General features: G+C 44.7%; 1 protein-coding gene across 3 annotated transcripts in view; it reads left to right on the plus strand.

Moving 5' to 3' along the window:
• Positions 1 to 23,041, plus strand: part of DPF3 (double PHD fingers 3) — a 260,427-nt gene that overhangs the window by 126,357 nt on the left and 111,029 nt on the right. For all 3 annotated transcript variants that reach the window (XR_008596562.1, XR_008596563.1, XM_054972252.1), the window contains exons 2-3: positions 5,949 to 6,109; positions 18,420 to 18,527. Coding sequence is in view for 1 of the 3 variants with exons in the window: in XM_054972252.1 (XP_054828227.1) it covers positions 5,949 to 6,109; positions 18,420 to 18,527 (269 nt within the window). In the remaining 2 variants the exon portion in view is untranslated. The remainder of the gene's footprint in view (positions 1 to 5,948; positions 6,110 to 18,419; positions 18,528 to 23,041) is intronic.

The raw sequence follows: 23,041 nt of genomic DNA on the forward strand, positions 1-23,041 counted from the left end.
TCAAATATCCGTCTTGCACGATCCACTAATGTTTTCATTATGCCTCTTTTCTGTCGGGGGTGGTGATTGGAGTTTTTGTGTAAGTACCGATCAGTGTGAGTTGGTTTCCTGTAGACCTTGTGACCTAACTGAAAGATACCCTGCCTGAAGGGTAGCCTGAAGTAGTTCTATTGATATTCCATCAACTCCTGATGATTTGTTTCTCCCAGTTGCTTTGAGAGCAGATTTCATTTTGCTTTCTAAAATTGCATGTTTTTAATAAAAATATTCTTTGTTGAAGGAATCTGTTATTCTTTCATCTCTTCTGTATATTTCTTTAGTGCATTGTTTCTATCTTTTCTTTTTTGTCTTGATTAGATAAATGCATAACCACGGTGAAATTTCATTGTCTCTATCTAACGTGTGAATTTCACTTTTATTTCCTGTATTTTGTAGAATCAGCCTCTTATTCTTCCTTTCTTGTTGTTCTCTTGTTTATTTGCACTGGTTACTTGAGAAGAAACTTTTCAAAATCTTTACATTTAGCATATAGGTCCTAATATAAATTGAATCAGCTCCTTTGTTATGTGGCTCTCTTAGGAACACATGCCCGTACAAGCCACAAACACCTACAAGGCAGCCATTTAGATTGATGTAATCTAAGGGGAACATGCCAATTTGAAGCAGCTGATCCATCTGGTTTCTTATACTTTAATGGCATGATATGCTGCCTGAAAATCCCTTAGAATTTTCTCAGAGGTCTTCAGGGTGCACTCTTGAATTCATTCTGCAAATTGCAAGGGAATCTTCTCATGATGTATCTTGCATTGTCTGAAATGTGTGCGAGTGGATTTTGTGCCCCAAAACCTTTTGCAACCCAGATGGGAATCTGGGATTAACTCTCTTGTCATGTGTGCATTATTCACTGAAGCAGCTACAGAGCCAGTTTGGCTTTAACTTCTCTTTTGCCTCTATTCTGATTATTGAACCAAAATCACTGTTTCATTTAATAATGGCTTATGGTGGGAGAAGGCAATGTATGGCTGGTGGGCTATATTTTCGAAAGGCTTTTTCAGGGCCAAAATAAATGATACTTGTGACATAGTCAGGACACGTCACATGTAGAATTGGTGTAATTCACCCAGAAAGCATTGTGTTGTTCTATGTGCTCCAAAAGCTATGAATGGGAGGGGAGGGTTCAGGTTTCCGACCCGTGCTGTATTCGCTAACAGAAATGCATGTGGAGAGCGCTTTTTGCCCCTTCTTTGACAAGAAGCCCTAGGAAGAGGCAAACAGTCCCCCAGCGTCCTCTTCCACCAGTAAAATTGGTGCAGGAGGGAAGCCTGAAATTTCTCCTCCCTCTTTGCAGTGTTTGGAGCCACATGGAGCAACACAGCACTTTCAAGGTGAATTACACTGATCCTATGTGTGGCAACGAGTTGGGTCTGGCATCTATCTTTTGGCACATGTCACATGTATACTTTAGCCCTCAGTCTTCCAGGCTTCAGGAGGGCTTGGAGATGACAGGCAAAATAGGAAACTACACATTGGCTGTTTCCCCACGTCTTAAAAATAGCACCCCACTTTCACTGCGATTTCTGACCTCACCATTTCCAAAATGGTGGCAGGCAGTTATGATTGTGGTTGTTGTGGATTTTCCGGGCTGTATAGCCGTGGTCTTGGCTAGGACCACGGCTATACAGCCTGGAAAATCCACAACAACCATCATTCTCCGGCCGTGAAAGCCTTCGAGTTATGATTGTCTTTTTGTGGTGCCGCGAAAATGGAATCATAACTGCTTGCCTCCATTTTAGAAACAGATGTCAGAAATTGTGCAAAAGAGCCTCCAGCGTTCCATGAGTGGGGTGCTATATTTAAGATGTGGGGAAATGGCCGATGTGGAGTTGTCATTACATTTGTAGCAGGGAAGAATTTGGTACTAAGTTGCAAACAGTCCAAGGCTGCTTTCACACCAAATATTTACCATATTTTAGCCAATCAACTGGTGCATTTTTTCCCATGTTTCTACATGATGTTGTCCTCTGTGCACAGACCATCAACAGCCCACTGTTTCCACAATGCAAAAAAATTAAAAACCCGCTTGTAAAAAAATGGTATTTCATGGGCAGGATGCTATTCAACAACAGCAAGGATGAAAAAAGGAGGGGTGTGGGGGAAATCCCCACAAACTCAACCCAACTTTGTTCCCCAGGATGCTATTCACACAAGCAATTTATTGTGTCTGAAAGGAAAACAGCACAACTGCAGGACTTCCATGAAGAGCTAGTCAATTATTGTCAGTTACTCTTTCAATTTGGTGATGACAGCAAGGGGCCAGACCTTGGCAACAATTAGCATAATAGAATGAATTGGAAGAAAATCTTCCTTTTAGATAGAGGGGAAGGGGTTGTCAGAAGCTCTGCAAATATGAGTGTAGTATTTTATAATATATTACTCCTTTCTTACTTTCTTCTTAAATATAGTTTGTTCTGTTTTCATGTGTGCCGTGTGTGTTGTCTTCTTTCTGAAGAACTTTACTATTTTTACTTGAATTTTCTTCCCCTCCCCCCCTTTCTTCCCTTCTTTATTATTTGCCTTGGCTTCTATCTTGCTTTGTCCTGCCACTTCTGGCTGTCTGGAGGATATTTTTTTAAAATCTCACCTCAGTCTTATTTGCTTCATTAGTGCTTTATCAGTGTTTGACAGGCTCTGTTGCCTGAGTGTGCCTGACTTTATTTTTTTTTAATTGTGTCCTCCTGCTAAAGCTGCTATGATTATTTGCGAATTACAGTTTGGGATTTGTCTGTCTTGTGTAACTCAGTCTGTGTTGTAGGTTTGGACATCTCAAGTGTAACCCAACCACAACACTTTATTTATTTATTTATTTATTTATTTATTTATTTACTCACACATTTTATTACATACATTTCATATACACATTAGAGTATCGTATTTGACATCTGTGCACAAACACAGGACCTCATGATTGGCAGGGGATCTTCTGGCTCAGGTGGGAAGAATGTGCAGCATGGTAGGGGCGTATCTGGCAGAGGGAGAGGGAGAGGAAGGGGTGATTTGGAAAAAGCAACAGCCAACAGTAGTAGCAGTCTACCTGGCATAGTCTCCCCTGCAAGCTCAAACTACCGTTTTTCAAGCTAAGCAGCTGCAGTGCCAATTCCTCAAGCTGCTTAATGTATTACTTTTTCCTCTCAATTCTCTCATAGACTTTAATGTTAAACACGAGCATCTTTCATTGCCTCAAAAAGGGGACCGCTTTATTCTATCTGTCATATTTGCAGGGCTTTTTTTCAGCGGGAATGTGGTGGAACGGAGTTCCAGCACCTCTTGAAAATACTCATCAATAGGGCGTGAAAATAATATTATGTGTGTTTCTTCCTCATTTCCCTCTTGAGAGTTCCGCCACCTCTTTTCCCAGAAAAAAACCCCTGCATATTTGGTAGTGTAGATGTCTCGGTGGAATACTGTAGTTCCCCTGAAATAGAAAACAATGAAGGTACAGACTAGGAATGTGCAATTTGGGTTTCCAATTCGGGATAAATACCTGAATAGGACCTGATTTGTAAAGACTTGGAATTTCGGAATCTGGCCCAGCATGCTGGTCCCAATTTGGAAATACCGAATCAAAGGTTACCGAAGTGATTCTCACAGCAGGGAAAAGTTCCTTTCCGGCCTTCAACTGGCCCGTGGGGTAGGGGGCTGTCCCCATGGGCCAGCTGCCATTTAAAGAGGCCTTTTCTTGCCACACAAACAGCAAGGAAAGGGCCCTTTCTGGGCTTCCTTGCACGGCAGGGAAAGAGCCCTTTAAACTTCAGCTGCCTGGTGGGGGGATCTCCCCACTGCCAGCCAGCTGAAGCAGGGCAAGTCCTGCTGCCACTTTTTTTACCTGATGGGAGGGGGAGGAGGGAACCCCCTTCTCCCCCTCCCATTGGGTAAAATAAGCGGTGGGGCGGGAAGTTTTGGTGTGCTCCGAATCTTTACAGAGCATACCGAAGCAGGACAATAAGTGGTTTCCAAAGCGGCTTGCTGCTTCAGAAATCGCTTGTTTCTGATTCTTTTTCCCACTTCAGAAATTTAGAAACAGGAAAACTGAATCTTCCCATTCCTGAACACCTCTAGTACAGACCCAAGAAAGGGAGGGGTAGCTTCTGTTGAAATCAATAGGTTATAATCACAAAATAGAATTATGAAAATGAAACAACAGTAACAAAAGCAACAATAATGAAACAGATCCATAAGAAACAACCCAATAATGAAACAGTCCCTTTGGGAATTAAGGAAAGAAACAAATGAACTCCCATGCACAAGTCTACCCTTTAGACAGTACAAAGCTTACAGACTAGCAATCAGTTAACAGATGCTTGTATTCCCCCTTTTTACTGATAGTGGGCAGCCGTGGGGGAATTAAGCAAATAAAAGGAGGGATCAGAGAGTGAGGGAGTGAACAGCCATAATCCAGGGGGCAGTTACCTCCTGGCCCCAACCTGGTGGAACGCTCTGTCTGTCAATACTCAGGCCTGCCAAAATCTTTTATCCTTTCGGCGGGCCTGCAAGACAGAGACGTTCCGCCAGGCGTATGGTTGAGGCCGGCCTGGTATCCATCTGATAAGCCTCTCTACTGGTCTCCTGTTAAGGGGGGTTTGCATAGTTACCTCACATACCCCCTCTCATGAGAAGATCTGACCAGAACAGCTGAAACCCTGTCCTCTGCATGGTTTTTGGCAGGGACTAACGGAATGATCCGCAACTTTTGGGGTACTGTGGTTTGATGCGGTTTGATTGGTTTTATTGCTGTAAATGTATTTATATTTATATTTACTTTTATCCTTGTTATGAGCAGCCCTGAGCCCGCTTCTGGGGAAGGCAGGCTAAAAGTCAAATAAATAAATAAGAAGCCACCTTCTCCTCTCTCATTCCCTGATTCCCATAATAGCTGCCACTCTCAACTAGCAAGCTTTAAATTAGTGTGGGGATTTGAACCCATGTTGTCTCGATTGTTGTCCAACATTCTAACCACTACAGCCAGGGCCGGCGCGCCCATTGAGGCCAGGTAGGCACTGGCATCAGGCGCGAGGGCACTCGGGGGGGCGCGAGGGCACTGGGGGGGGCGCAGGAGGGGGTGTCGGGGGCGGAGGAGTGCACAGTGGAGCTGGTGGAGCCGGGCGCAGAAGCCATGAGCTGCTGCTGGGGTGGCGCACGGAGCAGCCTCCGTGCGCCGCCCCAGCAGCAGCTCGCAGCTTCTGTGCTCGCCGCTCCTCCGCACGCCAGCCAGCCCCCCTGCGGTGTATGATGACGTCTGCGATGACATCATCACGCAGTCCGTGGCACGCGCTCGCAGAGCACACACACACGCTGCTGCGGGCGCCAGAACCTCTGGTGCCAGCCCTGACTACAGCTTACTGGAGCCAGGGGAGTATAGTGTTACTCACCTGCTGAAAGTGCTTCTGTTCCTTTAAGTTGCATAAAAGTAATCCTTGTCATGGTGTTATAGTGACTTAATAATCCTAAAAGACTGGGATTTCACGTTCTAATTAAATTAACCAGCCAGTTTATCACCTACAGAATTCTGGTTTCTTTTCATACTTTCTTAGCTTTCTTCTTAAATATAGTTTGTTCAGTTTTGTGTGTGCTGTGTGTGTGTTTCCCCGTTATTTTTATATTTATGCCCCACATGCACATGTGGGTTTTTGCTTGGCTTAGAAAGGTGGAGCATGAGGTAAATTGACATTGCATTGCCTACACTGGCCAGTACTGCTTATGTCATTTTATCTTCATTTAGTGCTGACAGAAAAATTGTAAATGACCACAGCATTAAGACTAATTTGTTAACTCTTTTCTCTCATCTTTAGTTTAACTAATTATAACCTGAACCCCACCCTCTTGTTGTGACATGGTTCTAGGGAAGGTGGATGCCTGTTCCTTTATGCTCTGCTTTTCCCTCTTCTTGACAGACTTGGGGACCAGTTCTACAAAGAAGCCATAGAACATTGTCGCAGCTACAATTCCCGGCTTTGTGCTGAACGCAGCGTCCGTCTTCCTTTTCTGGACTCACAGACTGGAGTAGCTCAGAACAACTGTTACATTTGGATGGAAAAGAGGCATCGGGGACCAGGTATAAATTGCTTAATGATTGTATGAATGCCCTGTGGAGTTCAGTTAGCAGGATATTTAAACTTTTGATCAGCCCCCACAGAGGAGAACCAGTCTAAAAAGTCTGGCCTGAATGGAGTCCCCTTTGGTAATTGCATGCGCGAAGGCATTTCTTATCCCTCCACCTCCACTTTCTATCAGTTGAGATGATTGTGTGACACCCCCCCACCCCAATGCTAAATCATATTTACTCCTTTATTCTTATTGATCTCTATCGCAGAAGGGCAATGAAGCGCCATTACCCAGGAGAAGGGAAATGTTCTTTAACAGGATTGAGAGGAAGAGGCACTTTCAGATTGTTATTAATACACTTGAAAATAAAGAACCTTTGCTGAAAAGAACACTGGCAATGTTGTTGATCTTAAACAAAATTACACTGTTCAAGGCAAAGATGCAAAAATCATTTTGGTATTTATTCTCACTCATGGTACAGAAAAGGTATGTAGCTTGCTCTTTATAGATGTTGATTTGGGGTGGGAGAGAGAGGTTTGTTGCGGCTAAAGAAACATAGTGGAGCTTTTTCACTTCATTCTCAAGGACACAGTCACTATGGGCCAAAGCCAGTTGTTACAGTCCTTCTGTGAAGAAAGGGAGACAGAACAATTCCTTTGACTGCCCACCTCTGAAATGTAGCCACTTATGGTGTTGGAAGGAAAAAGGCAATTTGACATTTCCCAGCAATACAAATCAAGTTGTGATAAACAGCTGGTGTGTGTGTGAGTGCATAGGAGAAAGCCTAACATAGGTGCTTGTTCTAAGGCTAATAGCCCTGTTCTGAATAAAGGCATCATGGGATATTTATTATGCTTCTCCCTTTTGTTTCACATGCCTTCTAGAGAAATGGCATTGGCACAACTTGCTAATAATACATTATATATCTATCTGAATGTATATCTATGTATCTATATTTGCTTCTAAGTTAAACCTTTCTATTATTATCTGTTTGAACCCAGCATGTATGGTTATACCATTATGAATTGCCTCCCATTCTGAAGGAAGCACATGCTTGCTGCTGATAGACAGCAGCTTCCAAGCTATCCCTGTGTTTAGCAGAGGAATTATGTAGGAATAGTGCCAAGGCAACTAGATCTCTTGCCCCCTTCCCTGGAGAAACATCAGCTGCAACCCTGAAATATATGTTGCATACTTAGCTGTTGCAGGATAGCTGCCACAATCCATCCTTTTCCATGTTGGTACAAAGGAAGGGAAGAGAATTTCCTGTTCTCATAAGAATGTGGAGATTAATCAGGGTTAGGCATATATGTTTCCTCTGCATCTTCTTACAGAAGCTTCTCATAACTGCATTACTTACCAAATTTAACACTTTTAGATATTATTGAATCCTTCCCTGTATTCATCCTGCTATTTTGATAAACCATCTGCATACCAATTTTGTGCACTTTCAATTGGGGGATGTAGCATACAACTAGAAATGCAGGAAAGGTCTCTTCAGAAAACAGGTTCTTTCCCCCTCTCCCCTTGGACCATCCCTGAATTAATAATATGCAGACAGCAGTCAACGGTGGCCCTGCAGTGGCCTAGTTGAACTCTTCAGTGTATGTGTGCTGGAAGAGTTGCATCCACTGCATGAGTGCTGTCTGAACAACACATGCACAAGCCCTGTGTTTTAACTACTTCTTCCCCTTCCAGTTCTGACAGGACATTGCTAGCTGTTTCTCATAACTGTGGATGATCTGTATATTTGGAAAAAACAAGAGCTACAGCCCTCATAGGACTGTACTGCTTCACAGTGTGGATATTCCACAACATTAAAAATGCCATCTCCATATAAATTTAGTGGATTAAAAACAAGGGTTCTAACCCTGTTTGCTTCCCAGTTTACTAGTTTCTAGTATAAATATGTGTGACACACGCAATGTTCCCTCTAAGCAGTGCAGTGTTGTGAGCCAGAAATCCAATTTGTGAGCAGCAACTTGCAAGTTGTGTGTGCGCCTTTTCAAAAACCAGAATCCCTTTGATTAAAAGACTTTTGATTTAGGTTGTCTGAGGCATTGGTATTGGGTGTCATCAACATATTGATGGCACCCAATACCAATGCCTCAGACAACCTAAATCAAAAGTCTTTTAATCATGTGGTTCTCAAAAACTTATGCCTCAATAAAGTTGGTTAGTCTTAAAGATGCTACTGGACTCTACTATTTTGCAACTACAGACTAACACGGCTAACCCCTCTGGATCTACGGAGAAGAAGAATTGTGCATCATCCAGCCCCGCAATGCACTCGCTCTCTGGCTATTCCCTTCTATGTTTTATATAAAAAAGGTGCTGTGAAGCAGGCCTGTGAATGGCTCAGACACAATTTCTTTCCACAGGCATCAGTGTATTGCCAGAGTTTTCTGTGCATTTTGGGCAACATCAGGCAGATGAGCTTCAGTAAGGGTTCCTCTTTGCCCGCAAGCAAATCCTAAACAGAATGTGATGGGCAGTCATCCCTCCCTCTACCTCTGCTCTGTCTATTGGCATCTCCTGTCTCTTCTGTGGCCAGGTCTGCAGAAAGAAGAAGAAAGCTGGCTGAAGTTGCAGAGGGAGCACCTATTTAGCTTCCAGAAGAGAGCTGCTCATTGGAACAGCCTAGAACTGGCCTTTAGTCGCCCTGGAGGCTTCATGGCTTTAAAACTCTTTCCTCTTCTCTTTGTGAGTTATGGTCATGGAATCTTTGAAATGAAATCAAGTCATATAGCGTAAAGTCAGCATTGAAGTCCTGCCTTCTCTTTGCTTGCCATTCTGTTTTATTACACTGTATTGCAATGATCTATTCTCCCCTGAAGATATAAGCAGAATGCCATTGATGTGCAAAAATACTGGTAAAACTGAGGCCGCAGCTCTCCACTCCCCATGGAGTAATTTAACGAGAGGACAGCCTGTCTTACCAGCCCCTGTAAAATTCCCAGACTCAGACCCTAGCTCTGCCATGAATTTTCCTTGCCATGCAAGTCCTTGTGACGAGGGAGTCAATGTTCACTGTGCATGTAAAATAGATTTCCTTAGTCATGAATTTACACACACACACAAAAAGAATATTTCCCTACCTGGAGCTGGCAACCCTAGGAGTGTGAAACACCACCGCCATCTCCTCCTCCTCCTCCAGCACCCGTGCTGGGCCAGAGAGGCTGCTCGGTGGGCTGGTGAGAAATAGCATGGGTGCGTGCTGCTGCCGCCTTTTCGTCCAGCACTGGGCCAGAGAGGATGCTTGGCAGGCTGGCGAAAGGCCTTGAGGATGCCCACCGTGGCTCCTCTTCCACACCCAGCAATGGGCTTGGATGCCTGCCATTGCTCTTTCCCCCAGCTTGGCGAGGGACTGGGGAAAGGCTGCGTGGGCGGCTGCTGCGGTGCCTCCTCCAGAGCCTGGTGAGGGGCTGGGGAAAGGCCACACAGGTGCCTGCCGCGGCTCTTTCCTCCAAGCCTGGCGAGGGGCTGGGGAAAGGCTGCGCGGGCGGCTGCTGCGGTGCCTCCTCCAGAGCCCGGCGAGGGGCTGGGGAAAGACCACACAGGCACCTGCCATGGCTCTTTCCGCCAAGCCTGGCGAGGGGCCGGGGAAAGGCTGCACAGGCGCTTGCTGCGGCTCTTTCCTCCAAGCCTGGCGAGGGGCTGGGGAAAGGCTGCGCGGGCGGCTGCTGCAGTGCCTCCTCCAAAGCCCAGCAAGGGGCTGGGGAAAGGCCACACAGGCGCCTGCTGCAGGTCTTCCCACAGAGCCCGGCGACGGGCTGGTGTAAGGCTGCATGGGCGCCTGCCGCGGCTCCTCTTCCAGAGCCCAGTGAGGGGCCAGGGAAAGGCCACGTGGGCGCCTGCCATGGCTCTTTCCCTCGAACCTGGCGAGAGGCCGGGGAAAGGCCACGCAGGCGCCTCCTCCAGAGCCCAGCGAGGGGCTGGGGAAAGGCCGTGCAGGCGCCTGCTGTGGTGCCTCCTCCAGAGCCGGCAAGGAGCTTGGGAAAGACCGCATGGGTGCCTGCCGTGGCTCCTCCTCCTCCAGCGCCCAGCGCCTTCCGTGCGCTGAGGCTTCTCAACTCTGCGCTGAGTTGTGACAATTCCTGCGCCGTAGCGCAGGAGCTCACATTCGCGGGAACCCTGGTGCCAGGTAGAGATGGGCACGAACCAAAATATGAACCAGAGAATCGCCCTGAACTTTAAGCTGGTTCGTTTGGTTCGTTTTTTTGGTTCGTCACTGCAGACAGCCTGGTGCTGATCAATCAGTTTCCTAGGCAACAGGGGAATTCCTGCAGACCTTCTGCTGGCCTGGAAGTGACCTTCTGCTGGCCTGGAAGTGATGATTCGCTGACCTTGATGTGACGTTTTCACAAACCAAACAAACTGTGAACCCTGTGCTCACCTTTTCTTAGCTCCACGTGTGTGTGCGCCCCAGGGTCTGCATGATGATGTCACTTCCAGGAAGTGATGTCATCATTCAGGCCAGGGAGCGTGCATGCAGTTTGCTGCAAAACGTGGGAGTGCTCTTGGGGCAGCGTGATGGCATCACTCCCAGGAGTGATGTTGTCATGCCATGCTGGGAGTGCACCTGGGTGGCCTATTCCCCTGCCTTCACCCCCTGCCAAACAGGTGAGTGGGGGGGGCAGAGGTTGGAAGCAGGGGATTCCCTGCCCCCACTAATGGATCTGGGATCCCTAGGTACACATCCCCATCTGGATTCTGAAGTGGCACATGTAGTTTGTTTTTGTGTGACTTTCTTCAGCTGCTCCACAAGCATGCTTTTGAATAGCATTATACCTGCCCTTTTGCTTATGCTTCTAATTGCACCTTTCCCATTATGTTGCATCCTTGCTTCCTTAATCTACAGTAAAATCCAGAACAATATCCCTGCTGTTTTTCTACCTCCATGGCATCCACTTGCATTTGTATTCAGTCCTCTGAATACAGGTTGTATCTCATGACAAACAGTTCAGGGTTAATTTCACACAATACTGCACATAACTCCTTTCCTTTCTTCCTTTCTTCCCTCCACCCTCTGCCCTTTCACTCTAGCTTTGAGTTATGGCTCTTCTACACTAATGAGATAAACAACATAACTCATTGTGGGTACTGCTATTTCCTTTATAATCAAATGGTTGGAACCCTCTGTGGTTGCCCTATAAGGCACTGAACTGCAAGAGGAACAATAGGCAAAGATGACACACACATTGGCCATGTCAGTGTAGACGGAGCTTGGAGGAGTTGGAAATAGTGGTGTGTTTTTTGCCTTGCCTTGTCATCTACATCTGCATCTACATCTACAGCTACATTTTGTTTGTCAAAAAAAAAAGTTGCCAACTTCTCCCCCAGAAATATTCTATTGCAGAGGCTAGGATCAATGCACCCTTCTGTTCCAAATCAAGTAGTTTCTGCTTTTGAAGCACTTAGTTAAAATGAAGTCTTCCTCACAGATGAATACGACTGTAGTAGTACTGCTTGTTAGCATGCAGCCTCAGCAATTAGGAAAGGAAAACCTGATTTTTATGTAGGGCATTTTTCATCCCTGTTGTGCCTCTTTCTACTCTAGCTGCTAGGGGTTATCTGCATGATCAGCTTTTTGAGTTTGAAAGCAGTCTGCTGTGTAGGAGGAAGGGCAGACGAGGGAGACTTGTTCCTCCCACTACTCAGGAAGTGTGTGCATGGGTACTCAACTGGAGAAACAAAAGAGAAAAAACATTGTCCATTCTATTGCACCCATAATCTGTGTTAAATTAAATGGAGCACTTGCACTTGCCCCAAGTGAGCAAGTAAATATCTTTGCATCCTGCTTTAACACATGCTGAGTCTGAGTTTTTCTCATACTATTATGCGACTTCTCATCAGTGCTTTCCAGTTGCCAGTTGTTGCTGCTGTTCTTTTGACCAGGGACCTCTTGTCTTCCCAGCCTTAAAAAAAATGCTGCTCTCAGTGAGAGTGACCTAATTCTTCATTGATGGATGCTGTTCTAGAAGACTGTGTGGTTCAAGACTGTAAATAGAATTTTCAAAACTGGGAAGGGTACTGCCAGATGCTGCATATTTTGAGGACATCTTTTGTGTTAATTTGTGCTTTAAAAGAACATCCTCCTGTTCTCGAATAACTCCCTTGTAGCCCATCACTGGTGTCCCTTATTTTAGATTTCAATACATGTTCCCTAACCAACATCACAGGTCTGCAGTGACAGATAATTCTGAATTTTTGATGTCACAATCTAGGGAAAGAGAGAACAGGTGGAGGGAGAGGTTGTGCCTTTCATTCCACTTCACGTGTCACTTTGAGCTAATCAAATGGGAAGCTTCATAGTGATGTATCAGCGGTTCATTTCCACTTTGCCTGGAATGTATATGCTTCATTAAAAATGTTTAGTGTCCTGTCAATCAGGTCTGTTCACAGACCTTTCTAGAACTGCTACAGCACCTGTGTGGCATGGTGGTCAGAGTGTTGGACTAGAACCAGGAACACGGGTTCAAATCCTTACTCTGCAGGGAAGTTCACTGGCTGACCTTAGGGCAGACACTGTCCCTCAGCCTAAAATACATTAACGGGGTCTTTGATGGGATAATAATCTAATCAATAAAACAACAATGTTCCTATAAGGTCTGTATATTAAAACAGTACTAAGGTCTAGTTCTCACCTTGGTAGTAATCCTGTGTCTGAGCTGTACTGCTTCAGACTACAGGCTCATATGGCGTATCTTTTGTATGCAATTTAAAAGATGCTGGCCACCTCCAAATATGTGGTAAACTCAATCAGGAGCCTTGGCTATTTGTGTTTCCCCATTTTTTGAAATCACATTTTCAAACACTCAAAAATTCAGTGAATATTATAGAAAGGATGCAGTAATTCAACAGTGGAGTAATACAGTCCTAAGCAGAGTTACTTCCTTCCAAGCCCATTAAAGTCAGTGGGCTTAAAACACTGTAATTCTGTTTAGAATTGCACTGGCAATACATGAAGTGGCTGTCAGGAATATAGCCCTAGTCCTGATACATTCCTGCAAGGAAAACCACATTTTTGTAGCATAAAGCAGAAAAGCTCCTCCAAATATTCAGCTTCCCTTTCCTCCCATCCCTTAAAAAAAATTAATCCCTTTGCTCTTTGAGATACAAAGTATTTTTGCGCTAACCTATTGCATAGTAGGAAGTGAGTCTGCTTACACCTTCCAATGTTCTGGCCAATGATTGCTTGGGTTCCCAGGTCCCTATACCCTCCTGGTTGGAGGAGGGGGGAACCCGTACTTACTGGGAGTCTGCTCCGTGTGCACACTCCTGATGCCAACGTGATGACATTAGTTCTGGAAATGACATCATGCCGCCTGTGGGAATGCTCCCATGTTCAGCATGGGCTGATTATTAGATAATCGGCCTATTTTGGGCCAAAATCAGCCCACTGAGAAGCACGGGAGCACTCCCACGCCCAACCCAAGGACTTTATCATGTCCACCAGGAGTGCACATACCATACATGTTCCTGGGGTACCTGTTAGGGATCCTAGGGGCCCTGGGGGGACTGGGGATTCCCAGCTCCCACCCTCCACCCCTGCCACCACTAACCTGGCCAAAAAAAAGAGTGGAGAACCACACCTGGGGAATTATACAAGAAAGAAACTAATGCAACAATACTAATGTGAGGAGACTATACATAAATTTATGAATTACTAAAGTGCAAAGTGTTAAAGTGCTGTAAGTCAATAAATACATTAATAGATATCCATCATTCACAATAAATAAGCATTATACAAAGTTTCAGATATAAACGTTTCATATATAATAAGACAATGTCCAATCTATAAATAGTAATAAATACCAGAGTCCAAAGTCCACTAGCACCCAAATAAGCAACATAGCTATCAAATAAATAATAATCTTCTCCTCTCTTGTGGGTTCATGGGAGGAGGTGCTCCAGAGGATCCAAAAAGGATGAGTAGGTAGGTATAACACATTCAATGCTCATAAAAAATTCTTGTTCTGCTTATTCTTTGGGTGGACCCAAATCATATAGGAGAAAAATCCCTTCATGAACCTGACAAGGGGCCGGCTGATTTTAAACTTGTTTCTTAAAGTTTCATCAGGGGCCCTCCACAGTTCCACCAATCACAGTTTGAAGAATTTTTTATGAGCATTGAATGTGTTATACCTACCTGCTCGTCCTACCTGCTCAACCTACCGGATTTAGCCACTGAGCAGGCAGCAATGCCCACTCTGTCTTCACCCTGCCAGAGTCAGGAGCCAAGCATATAGCAATGCCTGCCCCCCCCTCAACCTGCTGGAATCAGGAGCAGAGCAGGTGGCAATGCCCACGCCCCCTTCACCCAGCTGGGAACAGGTAGTAAAGCCCGCCGCCCACCTTCACCTGTCAGGATCAGGTGCGGAGCAGGAGGTAATGCCTGTTCCTCCCTTTACCTAGTGGGGAGAAGGTGGCAATGCCCACCCCCCCTTCACCTGGCTAGGATCAGGCTCGGAGCAGGTGGCAATGCCTGCCCCCCTTCACCCAGCCATAGTCACAGAACAGGAGGCAATGCCCACCCTTTACCCTGCATGTATCAGGCATGGAGCAAGTAGCAGAGCCCACCACCCCTTCACATGGCTAAGATCAGGCAGATCAGGCATGAAGCAGATGACAATGCCCACCCCCCTCCTTCATCAGCTGGAATCGGTGACAGAGGAGGAGCAAATGCCTGCCAGCCCGCCCTCCCCTTTCTAGAGCCCATTGTATTCCGCCCCCCCACAACGGGCTTTGTTGCTAGTTACATATAAAATATAAAAATTAGAAGTATAATCCATTAAATCAGCACTGACCTACAGAAGACTCTAGTGACTGCACAGAATCCATAGTTCCAGGCTCAAGTACTGCTAGAAGAAGGAAGGTATAACATTCCTCTGATCTACCAGAGTTTGGGAGAGGGTAGGAGTGATAAATACATATCTGAGATTGTCAAAGAAGGGGCAATGCAGCAAAACATGCTTGACCATTTTAATTCCCTCACTTGCACAAGGGCATATCTGTTCTTGGTACAATATCTCCCTTCCAAAAGAGCAGAATTCTCAATAGTAAAAGAATGGCAACGTAATTTTTCCCCCCTCAGGAAACATCCTTTCTTAGATTAGTCAAGGCCATACAGAAGATAAAGGAGGCATGGTTGGAAGAGATCATATTGAAATGACTGCTCATCCCAGAAGACAGACCGAATAAATTTCTTGACACCGAAGAGTTCAAATTTGAAAACTGGTTGTGTTAGTATAATACTGTGGATTCTAGTGACTCTGCAGTACGTCATTCATTTGTGAATCATCCCAAAATTTTTCAGCCTTGAAAAAAGTAGGGTGGATTGGCTTAATTGCATCCAAACACCTATTGCCGGAATGTTGGATGCTTCAGAGTGGCAGCACTCTGACATCTCAAACAAGTCTTAGTTTAAGTGATATATTCCATACGCATATATGGAAGCTTGGTTCCCCTTTGTGCATTTTCCACCAGGGCTACCTCAGGATCCACTGTATGCTCTCCAGGGGAGCCCAAGTGTGAGGAAAATTTGGTTCCACTTATGTCCTTGCTATAGGAGAAAGCTTCTCTCAAGCCTCTCTTATAATCTTCCTGCTCACCCTCCCCTTCTGCAGCTGGCCATTTGTCTAGCAATTTGTTAAACATGGGGGTTTCTGGTACATTTTAAAGACTGCTAAGCCTGAAAGATGAGACATATGAGAAGATAGAGTTTGTTAATCATAATTTGAAGCATCAGGTTTGCATTCCTAACATAACTATATTATTTTTACAATATATATATTTTAAAGTATCTAATAGTAAACATTTGTGTCAAGCTTAGTAAATGTTCAGTTGTAATTTTCATCTTGACAAGTATTGATTCAGCCACATCCTGTGGAAAAATATCTGCTGTTTAACTTCACTTTATCTGCAAAGTTATGAGCTGGTCTCCCATTGGTTTCACTGACCTGTGTACTTTTACTCTGTCCAAGACTAGCAACTAAGGTAACAGAATAGCCCTGAGGTTGATAGAACTCCCAGCTAAAACATTTTAAAGGCCAAGCTACATGCAATGATGGAATTCTGTAATGGAATGTGTCTGCCCAGTATTTTCCCCCTGTAGACCTTTAAGCTGGAATTTCCAACTGGGGAAATGGTGTGAGGTGGGAGAACCTTCCTTTCTTAAGGTTGCTGGCTCCAGCCTGGAAATCCCTGGATATTTGGAGACATTGCCTGGGGAGAGAAGAATTTAGAGAGGAGAGGGAGTTCAGTGGGGATGCGATGCCATATAATCATCCCTCTGAAGCTACCATTTTCTTCAGAGGAACTGATCTCTGTAGTCTGGAGATCAGTTATAATTCCAGGAAAGCTCCAGGCCCCACCTTGAAGTTGACAACCCTGTACTTCAGGCAGGAGATGCTCCAAGGGAACCTCCTGCCTCTGTCTGAGATCTGGGTCAAATCACATGCTGAAGAGGAACTCTAGATGTCCTGAAACATGCTTTTGCAGCCATGACTGGTTGGTTGAGGCAGAGTCGGCTGAAACTGAACCCGACGAAGACGGAGGTCCTGTACTTGAGCCACAGGGGATTAGGTTTGGGACTCCGGCTCCTGGCCCTCGATGGGGCACCATTAGTGCCAGTTCCGAGGGTTAAGAGCCTGGGGGTGATCTTGGATGCCTCCCTGAAAATGGAGGCACAGGTCACAGTGGTTGTCAAGTCCTCTTTTTTCCATCTGCGGCAGATCAGGCAACTTGTCCCTTACCTGTCAACCCATGACTTAACTACAGTGATCCAAGCAATGGTCATCTCTAGGCTAGGCTGTAACTCGCTCTATGCAGGGTTGCCATTGAGCCTGACCTGGAGATTACAGCTGGTATAAATGTAGCAGCACATAACAGCATTCTTATGTGAGCTGCATTGGTTGCCAGTGGAGTACCGGATTAGATTCAAGGTTCTAGTATTGACCTATAAGGCCCTGTGCGGACTGGGACCAGTGTATCTACGGGACCGTCTCTCCCCATATATTCCCCGGAGGACACTTCGATCAGGGGACAAACAGCTGTTGGTGGTCCCTGGCCCCAAGGAGGTCCACCTAGCCTCGACTAGAGCCAGGGCCTTTTCGGTCCTGGCTCCCACCTGATAGAACGCTCTGCCTGCTGAAATCAGGGCCTGACAGGACTTACTATCCTTCCACCGGGCCTGCAAGACAGAGTTGTTCCACCAGGCATATGGCTGAGGCTGGGCCTCCGCCGGCCTGAAAAAAAAAGGGTGTATAAAATTTTAACCCTCCCTGTGAAGGCTATCCACCATCCTGTTTTAAATGTGTATGGATTTTTATTGTATTTTAATATGTTGTTTTTATTGTATTTTAATATGTTGTTATCCACCCTGAGCCCACTTGCAGGGAGGGCGGAATAGAAATTTTAAATAAATAAATAGCCACTGTAGGAAGGCACAGTATAGGTTGTGTCCAAGCAACTACTTCATTCTGTTTAAATACAAATTTTGTCCTGAGTAGACTAATCAACTGCAAATGATTAGGGATGCCAGCTCTAGGTTGGGAAATTCCTGGAGCCTTTGTGGGTGAAGCCTAGTGAGAGTGGGGTTTGGAGAGGGAAGAGCTTGTTAACAAGAGGGAGAAGGTTATAATGCCACTGAATCCACCCTCCACACCAACCATTTTCTCCAGGGGAACTGATCTCTATGGCCTTGAGATCAGTTGTAATTCTGGGAGATCTCCAGCTGCCACCACCTTGAGGTTGGCAACCCTCCAAAGGATCCAGGAATCCATTTCCATTAAAAATCCCCATACCAGTTCTGTCTTTTCATCAGGCAAGCAACAGTTTTGTCTGGATTCAATTTTAGTTTATTTAGTTTATTATCCAACTTATTACTGCTTTCATTCAGACTCTGTTCAGGGTATCTGCTGTCTCAACTGGATTTGCTGAAAAGAATTGGGGTGTCATCCCCATCCACATACATCACTCCAAATCTCCAGACAGTTTTTCTGTAGTTTCATTTGCCTGTTAAACAGTATGTTGCCTGTTAAAGGATGGAATCCTGTATCACATATACCATGTGGTAGTGTAATTGGCTACCAGCACCACCCTTTAGGTGCCATCAGTTTCTTCTTTGCTTTTTATATAGGGGCAGACATTATCTGAAAGGTATGGTTTTAAGCTTTTTAAAAATTATTTCATATATAAAATTAGTTCAGGATGTGAAAAACAAGTAAATCAAGATTCTAGAGAATCTAATGGCATTTTAACAGCTAAACAAAGAATGCAAGTGCTTTATTTGTTTGTTTACTGCTTTTCACTCTCAGGACTAGCCCCGGGTCAGCTCTATACATATCCAGCTCGCTGCTGGCGCAAAAAGAGACGTTTACATCCTCCTGAAGACTCCAGGTTGAAGCTGCTGGAGATTAAACCTGGTAGGTGCTCCTGCTTCTCACCCAACCTCACTTTCTTTCTCCTGTTTACTGAGTAAGCAGCTATCATGGTTCATAAGGGGAATGTGCGGATGAGCATGTCAGTGCCATGCACAGCCTCAAGGATTTTGGCATTGCTATTTTATCTCTGCTAATCCCTTTCTAAACCTGAACATTTGTTAGAATCCATTGTGTCATGTTGTTTTGTGCTGAAAACATAATACAATAAAAACCACTTCCGTTTTCAATTCAGGGACAGGTATAATTGGTACTGAAGGATAGTTACGTCAGGACCTGGTTTTCTTCGTCTGTTTTAAAAGCAAGAAGTTTGAGAGGGTGACATGTATCTCTCCTGAGTGTTAAAGTAGATTTCAGTATGGTATACCCCAATTAATCTCTGTTAAGGCTGGATCCATCTGTCACAATAGTAGCACAGTTTTCTGCTTGAAAACAGGAACACTACTTCATGTGGGAAACTGTTTATGTGAGTAGATTTCCCATGTAGTTTAGCCCATCTCTAGCATTCTGCTGCAATATCCCTCAAAGGGCGGCATTTGTTGTATTGTTGGGTCAGAAGTTGTTTGAGTGAGGGCAACTATAAACAGGCTAAACTGTCACAATGTTTTACAATAAATTCTGGAAATTGTAGTTTTCATAGAACCAAAATATGTCAGGAGAGAAATGCCATGAAAGTTAAATCAGCTTTGATCTCTACTATAGGCATGTACCTTCTGGAGATCTATTACAGAGAACAGGGAAGTTTCTTTCTGTTATCGCTTTTGCTGTTTTCTGTACTGATGGTACAGACTTATAAAGTACGAAATTGAGACAAGAGTTAGCAGTGTGCGGTTAGCAGTTAAGGCACACTCTCTGGTGCTGTATTTTTATCAGAAAAAGATGGCAGGCACACACACTGCCTGTTGTGCATGAATTCTGAGCTGAGGAGACAGCCCAGGTTCTTCATGGTTTCTCTACCTGTAGTATATTTTTAAGACACATTCAGCTTCTTATAAGAAATAAAACACCATCATGTTGAAATCCATTTTCCAAACTGGGTTTTGTTCTTTTGTCTTCAGGTGCTCTAATTAGTTGAGATTTAGAGAATCAGCTTCATTCATTAGGGAGATAAGGGCCTGTCATAAAGATTAGATTTTATCTGTTTGAACTGTTGCAAAATTGAAAATATTTGAATCTGGGAATTTTATTTGGTTTAGTCATAGAATGTGGCCAGATGGCTAATAATTTAAGTCAAGCTATTGTCTATCTCGCAGGATAGTAACTGAGGTACATACTACATTTAACAATAATATAAACCACAGTAAAAACATTTAATACATACTTTTTACTCCATGGCACTTCTGTGCAGAAGTCAAACATTATTAGATCATACCTCAGCTTCATACAAATAACAAAGAGTTTAACTGAAACGATTAAACATATACAAAAGTTGTTTTCACGTCCCCATGTTTTCATTTAGCCTCTTTCCCAGTCCTATGTTAATATGGCAAAATTCTTTGTAACGGAATGTGTAAGAGGATTTTATTTGAAGTACTCTGCGTTTTATTCATATTCCCCTTACAGCTAATGACTTTAGACAAATCAAGACACCAAAGGCAGGGTAAGAGGGCAGCTTCAATAAGAGCTCGTATAGGTAAAAGGTCAGAAAAATCCCTTTACAGAACGTCATTATCACTGCCAGCACTGCACCATTTAACTTGTGTGCCTGTCTGTGTAGTTTTATGTGGGTAGCCATCTTGATCTGCAGTAGAACAGCAGGATTTGAGTCCTGTAGCCCCTAAGAGACCAACAAGATTTTCAGGGTATAAGCTTTTGAGAGTCAGATCTCCCTTCTCCTGTCTGATGCAGTCTGGGCATTAGTCCAACAGACCATGCAAACTACAACCAGACCCACTGTTGGACCCTCGTGTTCATTGATTGGGTGTTCAGATTGCTGAAGTTGTGCTTCCATTGCTTGAGTTTGGTGCCATGACCTGTCAAAGCCAGAGACAGAGTGCTGTTTTGAGTTGCTACTCCTTGGATGAAACGGCTAGGACTTATGCGCACAAAATAAATAACTTCGGGAGTTTTTCCCAGAAAAACACCTGGCTTTTCTACCCTAGGTATGTGTAATAAATACAACACTTCAAAATTTATTGGCACCGGTGATCTTTAAAGGAAGCAACAACACTTTTTGTGCCTAGGAATTGGATTTGGTCACTTACTACATTTAAGACTTGAATAAGAAATGATTATTGAAGAAAAAATTGTATCTGTTTAAGAGTCATTTGGAATTACTTATTCTCTGAGATTTTGAGACTAATGACAAGCAACTAAACTGTTGAAAGGGGGAAACTATTGTTTCCCAGTCTCAACTTGGCATTTGTCTAGAGCGCTTCTGAATTGAAATGCACCAACTGTTTTATTTTTTCAAAATGAAAAGTTAATGCTGGAGCAACTACGTCGTCCTGTAGGGGTGTGCAGTTCCAGGGTGATTCGGTTTTCCTGATTAGATTTACCTGAATCGGGGGGAAAGATTCCGAATCAAACAGTTTCCGAAGTCGAAAGCCAGAAATTGCAATTTGGGTCGCTTCAGGTATGCTTAGGAAAGATTTGGCCATAATTTTTAATGGGGAACATGTTCCTGGGCTTTCCAGGAGCTGGAGGGGGGCATTTTCTTTCCTAAGCATACCAAACTTGGTGGGGACCTTCTAACTCTCCTCTAACGACTCCCCCAAGTTTCAGAAAGATTGGACTCTGGGGAGGTCATGTTATGGCCCTCCCAAAGAAGGTACTCCTATGCTCCTCTGCTCTCCATTAATTCCTATGGGGAAAAACAGGGGTGCTTTCTAGGTGGCTTGGGGTGGCATTTTGCAAGCAAAATGCATCCAATGTTCAGGGGATCCACTTGTACCTCTCTTCCCAAGTCCTCCCAAGTTTCAGGGAGATTGCACTTTGGGGGGCCATTTTATGGCCTCCCAAAGGTGGTTTCCACCCACACCATATTTCTACTGTGGGGGAAACTCCCACACAGCAGAAACACATGGATTGTGGCTGCCAATGGCCACAGCCACAGTCCCACTCACAATCCACCCCCCCCAACAATCCAACAGAAGCAAAGACACACACCTCAGAGAACTTTTTTGACTTTGCTCCCAGGGGCACTTATGCACAGGGTGGGTGCCACACAGCACAGGCATGCACCCCTGATGCAAGCTCATCCCTGGGAAAGCAAGGCAGAAGCTAAAACAGCCCCTCCCCCAAATCCTCCATCACCCCCAGAGCTGGCTGGCCTGCCACTCTCCATTATTCCCCATCTTTGCCCCAGAGAATCACACACACACACACAAATTAATTTTCAAAAATTTCATTTCTTAAAAACAGCATTGAACATCACAATGCACATCATCACTATTAAATCTCAATTTAGAGTCCTAGATTAAAACAACCCACACCATCACACCAAAGAATCTCACAAACACCAAAAATAATTTTTAAAAAAATTATTTCTTGGCTTTCTTTCTTGCCCTGTCGACAAGCGGGCTGAGGGGGGTTACAGCATTAATGGCACAATCAAATCACAATGTACAGTCCCACTTAGAAACAAAACCTAACATCACACACAAAAAATAATTCTTGAAAATTTTATTTCTTGGATTTCTTGCCCACCCTGCCCGCAAGCAGGCTTGGGGGAGGGTTATAGCATACAACAGCATTAGTACCCAAATTGCACAGCCCTATTGTCCTGCTTCGCTTCTTGAGACGTTCCTCTTGGAATACACAATTTTAGGGAGGACGTGAAAGGAAATAATTTCTGTCCCCTGGTAGGTACAGGGTGTGGCCAGCCCGGGGGGGCATTTGGTAGCATGGGTGTGGGGTGGTTGCCCAGAGTGGGGAGGTCCATTACATATTCCTTGCTTCTGTGATGAAGGATCCCAAGTTATTGCTATTGGGTGGTGGGTCATTTCCTTGGCTGGTCCTGGTCAGTGTGCTTGTGGGAAAGTCCAAGATGCTCCTTGCGGTGGCATAGGGTATCCTCCATGAGGAGACTCAGTTCCACAGGGGTTTGTTGGCCTCTGTGGCCATTCCATCTCCCCCCCGCATCCTGTCAGTGCGATGTGCTCCTGTATGGTGCATCTATTCCCCATGTGTGTGCTTGAGCCAGCACTGTGGTATAAGATGCTACATCCTGTGGTCATGGAGCTGGCCAACATAGCTCTGTGCTGCACAACTTAGCATCTTAGTTGTATGTATAAGAGCCAGTAGCATGAGGGGCAGGGGATCAGGTGAGAGCCAGCGGCATGCCCCCTCTTGTACTTGCAGGCCTGCAGGGGCTGGTGTCCCCAAGATCTCCTGGCATAGCACTGGTCAACTCCCTGTGCACTGTTGCCCCTCCTCAGGATTGCACTGCCATTGGAATAATTTAGTTATGTCAGTCATATTTTGCTATTGTGAGGTAATTGAGGAAATTTTGTGAAAAATCAGTCCTGTGTGTGTTTTGTGGGGGTAGGGGGGAGATT

This window comes from Eublepharis macularius, chromosome 2 (genome assembly GCF_028583425.1).
Source record: "Eublepharis macularius isolate TG4126 chromosome 2, MPM_Emac_v1.0, whole genome shotgun sequence".
Taxonomy (NCBI): domain Eukaryota; kingdom Metazoa; phylum Chordata; class Lepidosauria; order Squamata; family Eublepharidae; genus Eublepharis; species Eublepharis macularius.